The 13,092-nt window shown below is 48.4% G+C and overlaps 1 protein-coding gene across 5 annotated transcripts in view; it reads left to right on the top strand.

Annotated features, from left to right (window-relative positions):
• The first annotated feature begins 841 nt into the window (after positions 1 to 841).
• Positions 842 to 13,092, top strand: part of LOC132364618 (NACHT, LRR and PYD domains-containing protein 1b allele 3-like) — a 39,000-nt gene continuing 26,749 nt past the window's right edge. For 4 of the 5 annotated variants that reach the window (XR_009502852.1, XR_009502850.1, XR_009502851.1 and 1 more), the window contains exons 1-2: positions 843 to 1,080; positions 10,417 to 10,448. Coding sequence is in view for 2 of the 5 variants with exons in the window: in XM_059920467.1 (XP_059776450.1) it covers positions 1,049 to 1,080; positions 10,417 to 10,448 (64 nt within the window). In the remaining 3 variants the exon portion in view is untranslated. Of the gene's footprint in view, positions 1,081 to 10,416; positions 10,449 to 13,092 lie in introns of all 5 variants that reach the window. The other variant, XM_059920468.1, reaches the window with a different exon arrangement.

Raw genomic sequence — 13,092 nt, 5'->3', positions numbered from 1 at the left:
CTACAAGGTAGAGGGCCTATCCCTGACTCTGCCTTGCCTCCTTCCTGCAGTAAAGGCATTCTGAGCACTTACAGGGAGTCAGACCTGAGCTAGATGCTGTGTGACACCCACCACCTCATGGAAAAGACAGACAAGCAAACAATCACGCTGAAAAACGCGGTAAAAGAAAACAGTGTACAGTGAGGATCACCGACAGTCTAAGCAGTGGTTCCCACACTTTCCTGAATATTGTAATCACGTGGATCTTTGAAAAATACGGATGACTGGATCCCACTGCACTAACGTAATTGGTCTGGGATACTACCCAGAGCATCGCGATTTGAAAAACTCCCTGGGTGATTCAATGTGCAGCAAAGTTTGGGAGCCATTGGTTTAGTCCATCCATCCTTACAGTCTGGGGTGGGGTTGGGGTCACACAGCTGTTTTATCTTAGGAAGCTGTGGTCCCTCATCCCAGACACTTGTATTTAGGTACAAAATCTGAAAGAGAATTTCAGAGGGCTTACAGATCCTAAGAAGAGAATCTGGGAATTCCTTGTAGGGGGCGGGCTGTCTCGTGAAAACCCCCCAGACACAGGAGTATCCAATCCCAATCAGAGTGACATGAGCTCTCCGTCCCCTCCAGAATGGCGCTGGCCCTTTCTCTTTCACAGAAGCCTCGGCGTTAGTGTCACCAAACCTAGGTCGGGCATGGCGGTAAGCAGCTACCGAGCGGCCGGTGTGCGCACGTGTGAGAGTGTGCACACGTGTGAGAGTGTGCACGCCGGCGTGCACGCGCAGGGCCGCCGGCGAGCGTGCGTTTCCGTTAGGGAGCCCGGGCGGCCTCCGGCTGCGGCGGCAGCAGCGCGCCCGGCGCCCCCTCCCGCCCAGTCCCCTCCCCCTGTGGCTCTCGCTCGCCCTCTTCCCTCCCCCGGCAACGTCGGCCGCCTCCGGGTGCGCAGGGCAGCGCTCGGCACGCGAACCCCTTCTGCAGGCGCCCCGGCGCCACTCGAGCGTCGAGCCCCGGGCGCGCGTATCGTCCCCCCCCGCCCCGCAGCCGCCGAGCGACGATGAGCCGAGGCGCAGGGGTCGCGGAGAGCAGGTGAGCGCAGCCGCGGGGCTGGGGGGTGGGGGTTTCGGAAGGAGAAAGGGAGAGCGGGGGTGGAGTGCGGCTGGGCCCAACATCGCCGCGTGGAGAAGGGGCTTTGCGGTCTTTAGCACCCTCCACCGCAGGCTCTGCTTTTGCCCTTTCCCGGGCGGGGCGAGGGCTCCACTCCCGCCCCGGCATCCCCGCTCGGGCCGCACAAACAAAGCGCCCTTCGGCGGCGGCGCCTGCCCCGCGCGGGCACGGAGCGTGGGGGAGGCGACGCGCCGTGCTTCCCGGACTCCGACCCCCTACCCCCGGCGGGGGGCCCGGGCGGTCGCACCTGGGTCGGGCGGGCGGCGCCGGGGTCGCGCGCAGGTGCTCGCGCGGAAGGCGGTGGCGCGCAGCTCGGAGGCCCAGGGCACCCTGCCCGGAGGCGGGGCTACGGGCAGCGCTGCTGCCCCCTGTCGCCGCGGCTTCCCCACGCCCGCTACCCGTCTCCAGGGCGGCGGCGGCAGGTGGGCCCGATTTGTTCACAGACACCTGGCGGCGGGCGGGTGAGGAGGAGGGCAGGTCTCCCTGCGGCATCCCCTTTGCTCTCAGCGTGTGTGGACCGGCGCCCTTCCCGCCTCCATGGCGACTCCCCGCCCCCGAGGCCCGGTTCTGCTGTCCTCGTGTGCCCCCAGCTCTCGAGCTTCAGCTATCTGGAGCTCCTGCGCCCTCTGCACCTGGAGGAGGACTGGGGAGGTTTTACTGAACACCATCGGCGCTTTGGCCACCTGGCTGTCAAGTTGAGTTGAGAGCAGGATTATTTCCTTAATCCCTTTTTGCCCATGCGTGGGACACCCGCTCGCCCATCATCCCCTCAACGCCCCCGTGGGGCCCTAACAATGTCTTGAGCACAGTAGGCGCAAGATCAACATTGCTTGAAGGATTTCTGCTATTACTGTAAAGGCAGCCAATGCTTCTGTGTGTTATCAGCGTCCCATAGCCCTTTAAAAGCAGCCGCTTTTTACGTGGGAATGTCTATTAAGAGCTGGTTTGAGATGTTGTGGTCGAGTTCTCCAGGACTCACTGTCATCTGCAAAAGCAGGCTTTTAGATGTAGTGTTTGGATGTAGTATTTCAGCAGAAGACACATGATGGCTTGTTTGTGAAATATATCCTTTAGGTAATCCTCTCATTGCAGTAAATACTTGCAGGAAGTCCAACCCAAAACAGTGCAGAAACGCTCGGCGAAGATTGAGACTCTGCAGAGAATTTACTTATGGGACAGTCCCTGACACAAAAAGAGTTTCTGCAGGATCAGCTAGAGGAAGAAGAGAATGCGGAGGTTTAAAGAGTTCACTTCAGTTTTTCGTGGATCATTCACGGAACATTAGGCCCAGCTTCTCTCAGGAAGGAGGGAGGGATTTTTTGGTTTTGTTTTGTGTGTGTGTGTGGGTGTGTGTGTTTTCCTCGTCTATTCTTTAAAACACTGTTGCAATCAGGAAGACAGTCTTAGAAAAGTCTGTTGTGGATGGGTTTTGCTGTTGAATTTCTTGAAGTTAGCATGAATAAAACTACACTAGGACATAAACTGTGTCTGCTTGGAATATCAAAAACACTTCTTTAGAGGTGGTCAGTTAACAGCAAGACTTGTAAATGATTGTTAAAGAGAACTTTGAATCAAATTATGGCTAAAAGTAAAGTTTTGTTCCTCAAAACAAAAGAGGAAGTGAATTGAAATATAGTGTGTGAAATTAGCACAGTTACTTACACAGAGCTAAGGAAACCTCTGCCAGCCTTCCTAGTATTACTCTGAAATGTGGGCCCTCCCCACCACTTTCCATGAAAACTTGTTAGTCCACCACCTCTGATCTTTCTGGCCTCTTCAGGGAGGTCGTTGCTAATGTGTCATTTAAACACTTCAGTGTGGTAACAAAGTCCATATAATTGTGTGTCAAACAAGGGGGAGGTGCAATTCTCAGTAAACTGTAAAGCACCCTACAGATGTTTGCTACAGTTAGTTGTAATTTTTAGTAGCTGCACAGTATGCCCCTCTGATACTTAGCCATTCCCACATTTTTGGCCATTTGAGCTGTTATTACTGATTTTTCAATATTAAGGAAGTCTCTGTTTTATATCTAATTACCACATTCTTTCTGTCATTTATTTGTCCAATGAACATTTTTTTTTTTAATAGTGCGAACTATATGCCAAACAGTGTGTTAGATGCTGGGGATGTGGAATCCTTGGCTGCACACACGCACACACAAACAGACACTCATACACACTCCTTGTTCCTTTAGTTCCCAGGGGTTATAAACGGCTTATAAACAAAGCACAGGAAAGCAGTGCAATAAAACCATTAATCTAGGTGTACATCAGACCTGGGCTCAGGGAGGGGAGTAGAGAAGGGATCCCTTCTACTGGGCTGAGTCATGGGAATCACCCCACCCCATCCATCCCCAGTCAGGTGAGCTCTCCTTCTTGCCCACCCTGGGCACTTATGATTTCTTTCTCTTCCCTCTTCTTCCTCTTCCTCCTTCCCTCCTTGTCCCTTCACGGCTAGAAGTGTTCCAGCTGCCTCCCGTCTCCCTTAAGCCAGCTTAGTTCCAGCCCTTTTCCCTCTTGGCTCCACTTCCCTTTGGAGTACATTATGCAGAGATTTCATTGGCAGTTAGTTGCAAGGAGAAAGAAGGGAGTAAACCCCGAAACTGTTCCTCCTAATTCCTGCCACCCCACAGCAGCCGTTTGGGCTATTTCCCCAATGCAGTCACCTCTTCCTTCCACCTGGGGTCATTCTCCATTCACAAACGTGGCCAGTAAAGCTAAAGTCCTATATAATACTTTTCCTTTCCCAAGACACTGAAAGCCCTTCCTGTGTGTGTATGTGTATACAGTCATACAGAAAACACAGCATCTTAAGTGCACAGCTTGATGAATTACCACAAAGTGAACACATCTGTGTAACCACCACCCAGGTCAAGAAATAGAATATAACACCCTAAAAGCCCCCCTTGTTTTCCTCTTACTTTCCTGTCCCTTCTCCCCAGAGGGACCAGAGATTAGTTTTGCTAGTTCGTAAACTTTATAAAAATAGAATCATATAGTATATACGCTTTTGTGTCTGGCTTCTTTTTTGGCATTATGTTTGTGAGATTAATTCTCTCGGTTGTGTGTAAGCAGTTTTTCATTCTCATGGCTTACAGGATTCCATTATATGATGATATCACATTTTATTCATCCATTCTCCTCTTGATGAACACGGTAGTTTCCAGGTTTTGTCCTTTAGCCCTTTGATGCCCAAAGACCTACCCATTTCACTATTATTTTTGCCTACTGGTGTAACTGAAAAAAAGGAAGGGAGAGGGTAGATGAAGGAGCCAGCCTGGAGAGCCAGGCCTGTGGATTTTTTATCTTTGCTGGTACTAAGTGTTTTCTGAAGCACTGAAGCCTGTGCTCTCATTCAGAAACCTGAACACAGAAGAAAAAAGCTACGGGATGGCTTCCATCATGGGCGGGCGAGCTGATTGCAGTTGGTGGTCTTTGGGATGCTTAGAATAAAAGAAACTGGGTGATAATGGGAAACCGGCCTGGCTTGGGAAGTGTCCCCTGGGGGCACTGACAACTGGCGGCTCGACCCTGACCCTCCCCCAGGGCCTGGTCCCAGAGGACTTGGTACTCAGGAAGTCCCTCTGTCCTGGCCAGTGTGGAAGAGGCTGTGTAGTTGGCTTCCAGAGCTTGATTCTGAGTGAAAGCAGTTTCCTTGGAGTATGTTTTAAAGTTACCTAGCCTCTTGAGGGGTTTTTGTCATCTGGTACTACAACTTCTTTTCAGGGCGGTCTGGCTTTTGTGGTCTGGGGGACTGAGATTTTCTTTGGGGAAATGCTTGGGCCTTTTGGACTCAACACAGGCAGTCTCTGAGCCTGTAGAATGTCAGGGGGTCTCACAGGATCACACATCCTCCATGAAAGATGCTGATGACAGCAGACCCTGCATTGTTGACTTCCTCCTTTGCTCTCAAGCTTCAAATCTTCCCAAGGGGGAAATACAAAGACTACTCAGTGGACTGAATGATCGCCACTCAGCATCCTGGGGTTGCCATCTGTTTGGTTACCGTTAGAGTTTCTCCACCTCCCTGTCTTTCCTCAGCTCCTACCTCTCTCCCCCTGAACACACTTGCTTTCTTCCTGTTCCTGGACCTTGATTAATTCCTTCCTGCCTCAGACAGAAGCTGTGCAACATTCTCTTGTCCATTCTTGTTTGTCCTTTGTGGCTCAGTTTAAACGTCACTTCCCCAGGAAGCCCTCTCCAATTTTTCAATCTTAGACAAGTGCCCTTGAAGCACTTCCTGTCTCAGATACAAGAAGACAGTCTTCCCCATCAGGCTGATGTGTTCTTGAAGGCACAGACCCAGTTGCTTTGTTCACTTATGCCTGGCACATATCCATCCATGTTTGTTAAATGGGTGAATTGATGGGTAAACCAAGGGGCCTGAGACAAGTTGTGAGACTGTCTCTCCTTATAATTTGCTGTGTGATCTTGGGTGTTCATTAACTTCACCTCTCCTAGAGCCTATCTCCCTCTCTGTAAAATAATGCATCAGGCTGGAAGATCTTGTAGGCACCTTTCCGCTTCAGTTTTTTCTGAGTCTAACAGTGAGAAGATCCTACTTGAGGGGTAGCATTCTTTGAAAATGCAGGCTGGCCTTAGCATCATGGTTTAAGTGGCCTTAGTTACACGCCCGTGTTCTTAGCATAAGAGCTCTGTTCTTCCCAGTTCATCATAGCCTGCTCTGGGCTAAAACTATAGCTTATATTTGCTTTTATTTTGCTCTTCCAACGTCATATACATTTATTTATTTCCTGATCTGTCTTCTCTTCCATTAGTGTGCCCCTTGGGGACAAGGTTCACGTGTCACGTGTTACTTTTATATCCCCTTTGCTTAGCACAGCACCTGTGAGTTAATTTCAGTTGATGAAAAGAGATCTATATTACAGAGAATATTACTTTCATTGAGATTATTCTCTGGAAAGTATAGCTATTTCATGATTATGCAGATTAACTCAAGTTTGTGACTAACATAAACTCTTTTCCACTTTCCTTAACCCATTTAACTTCTTCTGGCCTATTTCCCAGAAGGTTGATAGGGGCTAAAAGAAGTAAAACACTAGTTGGTTTAATTCTGGTGAAAAGTTAAAGGAGGATTTGGGGCTCATTATGGGTTTAATTATACCTAATAACTAAGGTCCCTGAGCCTTATTTCCTCATCTGTGAAACGGAGATGACACTAGTTCAGTATCAAGGACTAAAAAGGTTGTTGCAATGAGCCCATCGATGGGCTTGGGGTCCTTGGCTTGGGTTCAGGCACACAGTAAATATTTTAAAAATATTAGTTAAAGAAAAAAATTAGGTATTATATTACATTTTTATTTTCACTCTAAGAATTGCTAAAGATCTTTAACTGGAGAATTATTACTTATTGAGCCAGATTTGAGCGAAATCCTTCTGGCATCTACTATCCACCTGTCAGGCTGGGAGTGGAGGTTGGAGAAAGGCTCCCTCAGGTTGGATTTTACTATGCTGAGATGCAGGGTTTTTCTCCTCCCGCTGAGGGAAAGGGGCCTGTATTAGACGGGGCCTGGGAGCTGATAGGCATGGATGGGGCGGCATTGAAATTATACCTAGTCATCATGGTTGAGTCCCGATCAAAATGTAAGGAATTTTAAGTGATATTAAGTAAATGTCCAAGTCCCTTCCCTGCTGATCTTCAGCCCCTAGATTATACTGGGAACATTTGGAATGGGTACTCTCTCTCTGTGGTTGCCGTGGTTTTCCTTTTAACAAACCACATGGAAAAAGCAGAAAGGAAGAGGATGTGGGGAACTAGCTTCCATGTAGTGTGTTAGGGAGGAAGAAAATCTTCCTCAACCCTTCTGGGTTCTTCTGGTGTAAGGATTAAATTGACATGACACAGATTAACAGGAGAAAGTCACACAAAAATGTAGTAACAGGGACACGTGGGAGATACCGAGGAAAACTTGAAAAAGGCCAAAGCCCTCACCGTAAATACCGTCCTCAGCTGAAGACGAAAGAGGATGTTGAGGGTGAGGAGAGTGAGTTCTGGGAGGTCACCAGGAAGAGCACGGTAAACACAGGTAAGGTTGTGATGCACATTTAACTCACTGCCTTCTCCAAGGATAAGATACAGACTTGGACACCCTTGCAGACAGCGATTTCCCTTACAAATGTAAATGTTTCTGACAAAGGGTAACTCCTGCTTGGTTTTCAATGTTTTTTCCCTTGCCTGCTGTTTCTTAGAGAATAACCAGCTTAAAATAATTAATATACCAAAGAGACATATTTTAGGGTAGCAAATTCTGCTACTCGGTAAAGTGGCTAGGCCCCTGTGGGTCCCCTGGGGTTGCTCCCTCCACCCGGCTGTGACTCCTGGAGCTGCCCTGCGGGCGGGCGGGCTCCTCCGCCTCGGGGCTAAGTCTCCTCCCCTATAACTGTCGGGTGTTTTAGTACAGAGAGCTGGCCCTCTACCCTGCAGCCTCACTACATGGAGAAAATAAAGGTTTTCCATAAAGGTTTTCTGGTTTTTAGCAGAAGTTCTGTCATCTAGACGCATGTACGCACATCTGGAAATGAAGATAAACAGCTGTAGAAAGGGGAATATGAAAGGGACAATTAAGAGAAAAATGCGATTTGTCACTGGGGACACGGAGTGGGTTTTAAGCAGACATATTTTGTACAGTAAGAACGGCTAACTCTCAATACATGTTCTCATAATTATTTTTAAATTAAAAGGCACAGCGACTGCATTATAAGAGGTATGAATCTGGAGAAAAAAGATGCAGTGGTTGGCTTTTTCTTTTATGCATTTCATTGGGAACCATATTTTAGCCTTTCTTAGTGTCTTGAAGCATTTCCTAATTTCAAGTTTACCACCACTCTCTGACCTTTTGAGCTGGAGTTTAGGATTAAAAAATAAGAGGACTTAGGTCTGAAAATGAAAATACATGTTTTTCCTAGAAAATACCAAATACCAAATACTTGGGAATGTTTACCAGAAAAAATCTTGATTCAAGGAGGTTTTCAAAATCTGGAGGCTCCTGACTAACTTGACTGAAGAAGAGAGAAAGGAAAGGGCCAGCAGTTGGTCTGCTGCTTTTGCTGTTTTCTTCCTCAGTTTACTTTCACTACCAGGATTGGGGTTTGAGGTAAAGTGGTGGGGAGTGAAGGGAGACATGGTACCGGGCAACTATGGGGCTTTGAAGTCATAATGGCCTAGGGTCAAGTGCTTCTTTTCTGTTTGTTAGCTGTGTGACCTCAAGGAAGTTAATGAACCTCTCTGAGCCTCAGTCCCTGCATTTGTAAAATGGCCTTCATAGGCTTATTGGGATGATTCAGTGAGAAAATGCAGAAAGATTTTACACCCCCATAAGTGCAAATAACATCATTGTTGTTTTCTGCCTGCTTTTTCATTTATTCATCAAAGATTCTGATTCGGTGGGCCGAGAAAAAATGGTTTTTAGAAGGCACCCTGTAGAGTTCTAATGTCCTCAGTCCACACCTTGAGAAATGCTGTCCTTAAGGGATGAGGAGCAGTTTGGGCATCAAGGGGGAGGGCAGGGCTGTCACGTACGTGCACACACAACTCGAGGGGATACCCCAACATTGTAGTACATGTCCATGGAGCACACATAGTTGGGGTACCTGACCTGCAAGGCCACAGGCGGTGACCCTTTTTGGGGGAGGGTGCAGAGAGTGGTGTGTGTGTGTGTGTGTGTGTGTGTGTGTGTGTGTGTTATGCAGGGTATGCTTGGGACACTGAAGAGCTTTCCCTCTGAGGGAGCACGCAGGGGGTGGGAGACGAGGAAGCAGGGTGGGGGTCCTTGTGTGCCATGCCAGGGAACTCAGGCTTTGGCTAGGAAGTGGTGAGAAGCCACAGAAGAGTCTAGGCAAAGACATGATTAGGTCATGCTGACGGTCACATGAGGGACGAACCAAGAGAATGAGACAGTAATTATGAGAGAATATAATCAACCAGCTGGGTGGGGAGAGCGCTTGAATGGAGGCGGAGACAGTTTGCACTGAGGAGGGAACAGATTTGAGAGATGTGCTGGAGGAGGTTAGGAGGACACGGATGGTGCTGCTCGCTGAGAAAAAGGGAGCAGGAGCTAGTGATGGCTTGGAGGTCCCAGTTAGGTGACCTGGTGAGGTCAGGAGGAGGTTTTCGTGGAGAGGGGAAGACAGTGATTAGTTAAGTGCTGACCGAAGTCAATGGAAAGCGCTGAATTGACCCTTGGGCCCTGGGCACCTGGAACTCTGGGAAGTGGCCTGGAAGGGGGCAAAGATTTAGGATCTGAAACCTTGGCATGAAGGCGAGCATGAGGCAGTGTGAGGAGGGTGCACTGATGTGATCCTGGGGCACAGCGATCTAATCCCCAGGAGGCTGGGGCCTGGAGCCAGGAGATGGAGCACATGGAGAGTGGAAAGGCCACTGAGGCAGGGGAGGGGGGAGGTGGGAGCCGACCGGGTGAGAGGGACTGGAAGCCACGTGGGGGGGCCGGGGGGGGGAGCCTGTCATGTGCTTCATCTAAAGAGAGAGCGGGCACTAAGGACGGAGAGGGCCCGTTGGGTCTGTCGGACAGGAGTCCTCGGTGGCTCTAGCTTGGGTGGTTTGGGTAACGTGGGAGAGCAGAAGGCAGGTGGCTTTGATTCTAGGAGAGGGTGGGGAGTGGGAAGCGGAGACCGTGAGTTCCCCCGTGAGACCGGCACTAGCCGGGCAGAGGGAGTCCAGGCGGGCAGAGGGAGTCCAGGCGGTGGTGAGGATGGGACGTCAGGTCAGGCGGGGGAAGGACCGGTTAATTGAATGGGAGCTGTCCGAGCCCTTCATTCTCAGGCGTGCTGTATCTGAGGGAGGAGGCCAGAGAATCAGGTGAGAAGACCTGGGCGAGGGAGGGCGACTCAGGGAGCAGCTCTGGGAACCAGGAGGAGCGGCTGGGGGCCAGCGCGGCTGGGCTGGGCGAGGAGGATGGATCGCTGGAAACGCGGCGGAGCAAGGGGCGTGGCGGGCACGGGGATGCCGCGAAGCGACCCAGTGCAGCGGTGCCGGCGGCGCCGGGGTGTGAGCGGACGAGCTGGGCTTCAAGCGCGCGCTCCATAAGCCCCATCTATCCCGTGGTTCGGAGTCAGGCCATCGTAGGTGGGGAGTGAGAGGGGCAGGAAGAGCCTTGAGGAGGGAGAGAGTTCTTTCATCTGTTTCTGGAGAAACATAGTATGATCATTTTGAAGACTTCCATAATTACTTTGTATAAAATTAGTATCCGTTTATAAAACTGTTTTTCTTTTCTTGTTCTAGTGATGATCGCAGTGCCTCTTCGGAAGAAAAAGGTATGGAACTCTTACGTCAATGCTGAGTTACCGAAAACTTAACCTATACTGTGGAAATTTGCATTTTTAGAAAATGATTTTTTAAATTAATTTTCTTTTTTGGCTGCAGTTTACATTCATGCATTCACCAACTTATAGAAATGTGTTAAAATAATCAATAGGTTAGGATGATGCGATAATGACAATTTTTCAGAATTTTCTTTAAGATTGTTTTTCAACAGATATTCCAAAAAAAAAAGAAATGTAAAGAATTTGGGCCTTTGTAGTTTTTATAACTTAAGAATAGAAAATAAATGCTCTTACATCTCTCTCCTTTTAAACTCTGACTCTAACGTTCTTTTTAACCTTATTTTAAATTCAATAAAGTAAGATTAGGGAAGTATTGTCAAATGAATTCTATAAATGTTCCATACACAATGACTGGATATTTTCTTAAATACTTGAGTGTTGTCGTCAATTTTAGATACTTAATGAAAATAACAGCACACAATTCTATCCCTGAAAGTGGGTAAAATAAACACTTTTATTTATTTATTAAAAAAAAATAAATTTATTTATTTATTTATTTTTGGCTGCATTGGGTCTTTGTTGCGTGCAGCTTTCTCTAGTTGCGGCGAGCGGGGGCTACTCTTCATTGCGGTGCACTGGCTTATCATTGCAGTGGCTTCTCTTGTTGCAGAGCTCAGCCTGTAGGTGTGCGGGCTTCAGTAGTTGTGGCACGTGGGCTCAGTAGTTGTGGCTCGCAGGCTCTAGAGCACAGGCTCAGTAGTTGTGGCGCATGGGTTTAGTTGCTCCGTGGCATGTGGGATCTTCCCGGACCAGGGCTCGAACCCGTGTCCCCTGCATTTGGCAGGAGGATTCTTAACCACTGCGCCACCAGGGAAGCCCAATACTCCTTTATTAAAGGAAGGTCTTGGTCTAGGTTTGGGGGTTGCTGAGGGTTGAGTCCTCTTTTTGGCCTGTGCTGCTTGTTATTAAAGGCTGTAAACAGTGTGTGGGGATGTATTTCTTGCTTTGCCTCCTTCTCTTTATCGTGTGCTGCATGGCTCCGAGTCCTTCTGGAGGGTGGTTCCAAGGCCACTTTAGTTGTTGACCTGTGTCACTGGACTGCGGAGTGGCTTAGAAACTCCTCAGCTCATTGCTGGGCCACTGTCTTACTTTTGCAAGTTACATATCCCTCCTGTGTTTCATTTTTCCAGCACAGAATAATAACCTGCCTAATAAAAGTATCCTGATTAAAATCTAATAACAGTTTCTGTAACATTTGGCTGGAATGTGTAGTGTATGGGGCTGTCATGAATCTGTCAAGTGTAGGGTTGGATCTGGCCAGCTTTTCTGCTTCCTGGTGCTGACCTCAACCTCACCCGTCCCTCTATTGGCTTTTGCCTGTTTCTGTCTGCTTAAGATGCCTCTCCCTTCCTGCACACTTAACCTCTCAGGCTTGTTTCAGCGCTACTGAATTCAAGGACTCGTGCTGAATCCCTCACCTGCAGTGAGTGGTCTCAATTTCTCTCTTGGACCAGCAGAATACTGGCCTTCCTTCGTTTCGTATTGTCCTGATTTCTTCATTTGTCTATGCACGGCCACTGCTTGTCCGCACACAGGCTGTTTGCTGGAACATGGATTTTCTCCTAATGCTGCAGAGTGCCCATCACACGGTGGACACTAAGTCAATGTTCATTAAATTGAAGGGACAGTAGTCTCTGCCCACGCCCAGGGGAATTAGTCAACTGGTAATTAAGCCCCTGTTGTTCACCAGCCTGGCGTGGGTGAATGTTCCAGACAAACGAAATGGAAGAGTTGTGTGTTTCATGAGCAGTCTAACTGAGCATGGCGTAAATACAGACTAGGGACATGGTAGCTAAGGGGCAATCCTTCCCTACACAGAAATGCTCTTGCTCTGTTTAACATTGTTGGTAACTTCTGCAGCAGTTACCCCTTCTTCTCCTATACTATAATATCTCCATTCCCATGCACCCACACTGGCCTAGGCTCTCATCACTTCATACCTGGATCTCTGCAGTGACCTCCGTGTCAGGCTCTCTGGAGTCTAATGCATCCTGAACGTCAGTACCCCCCAGTGTCCACCAACATCTTGGGGAACACCAAGGCCCGTTCCAGCTTGAAGCTGTCGTGTAATTCTGCATCTCCATGTTATTCCGCGTCTCCATGTTATTCCCTGTAGGAGAACCATCCCCCAAGGCCAGTTCTTCCTAACTGCATTCCAGGTCCTCCCCAGTCTGGTCACAACTTATCTGGCCAACTTTACATCCTCACCTCTAACCTATTTGTGTCATTTCACTAAATTGTTGACAGTTGTTTGCCTGAATTGACTGTTAACTGGGGAAGGACACTGATTCTTTGGTATAGTAACACCACTGTCTGCCCTTCAGTTACAAAATCTAAAACCAGGTGCTTTTTTTTCCTTTCTGGTGTCAAGTTACTTAATTGCCAGGGATGTTTTTAGGGAGCTGCTGAGTTAATCAAACAAAGAAACAATGCCCTTTGGCACAAAATTGAGAGATTGCCAGGGATCCAACCGAATGTAATCATAAAGTTTGTTGGCTTTCTGTTTGCCCTCTCTTGGAAAAGGCTTATGGTTTCTTGGGCTAAATCTTTTTTCCTTTGAGAATATGGCATTGTT

Source organism: Balaenoptera ricei, chromosome 4 (assembly GCF_028023285.1).
Source record: "Balaenoptera ricei isolate mBalRic1 chromosome 4, mBalRic1.hap2, whole genome shotgun sequence".
In the NCBI taxonomy this organism is placed as follows: Eukaryota; Metazoa; Chordata; class Mammalia; order Artiodactyla; family Balaenopteridae; genus Balaenoptera; species Balaenoptera ricei.
This window is presented reverse-complemented; position numbering and strand designations above follow the sequence as displayed.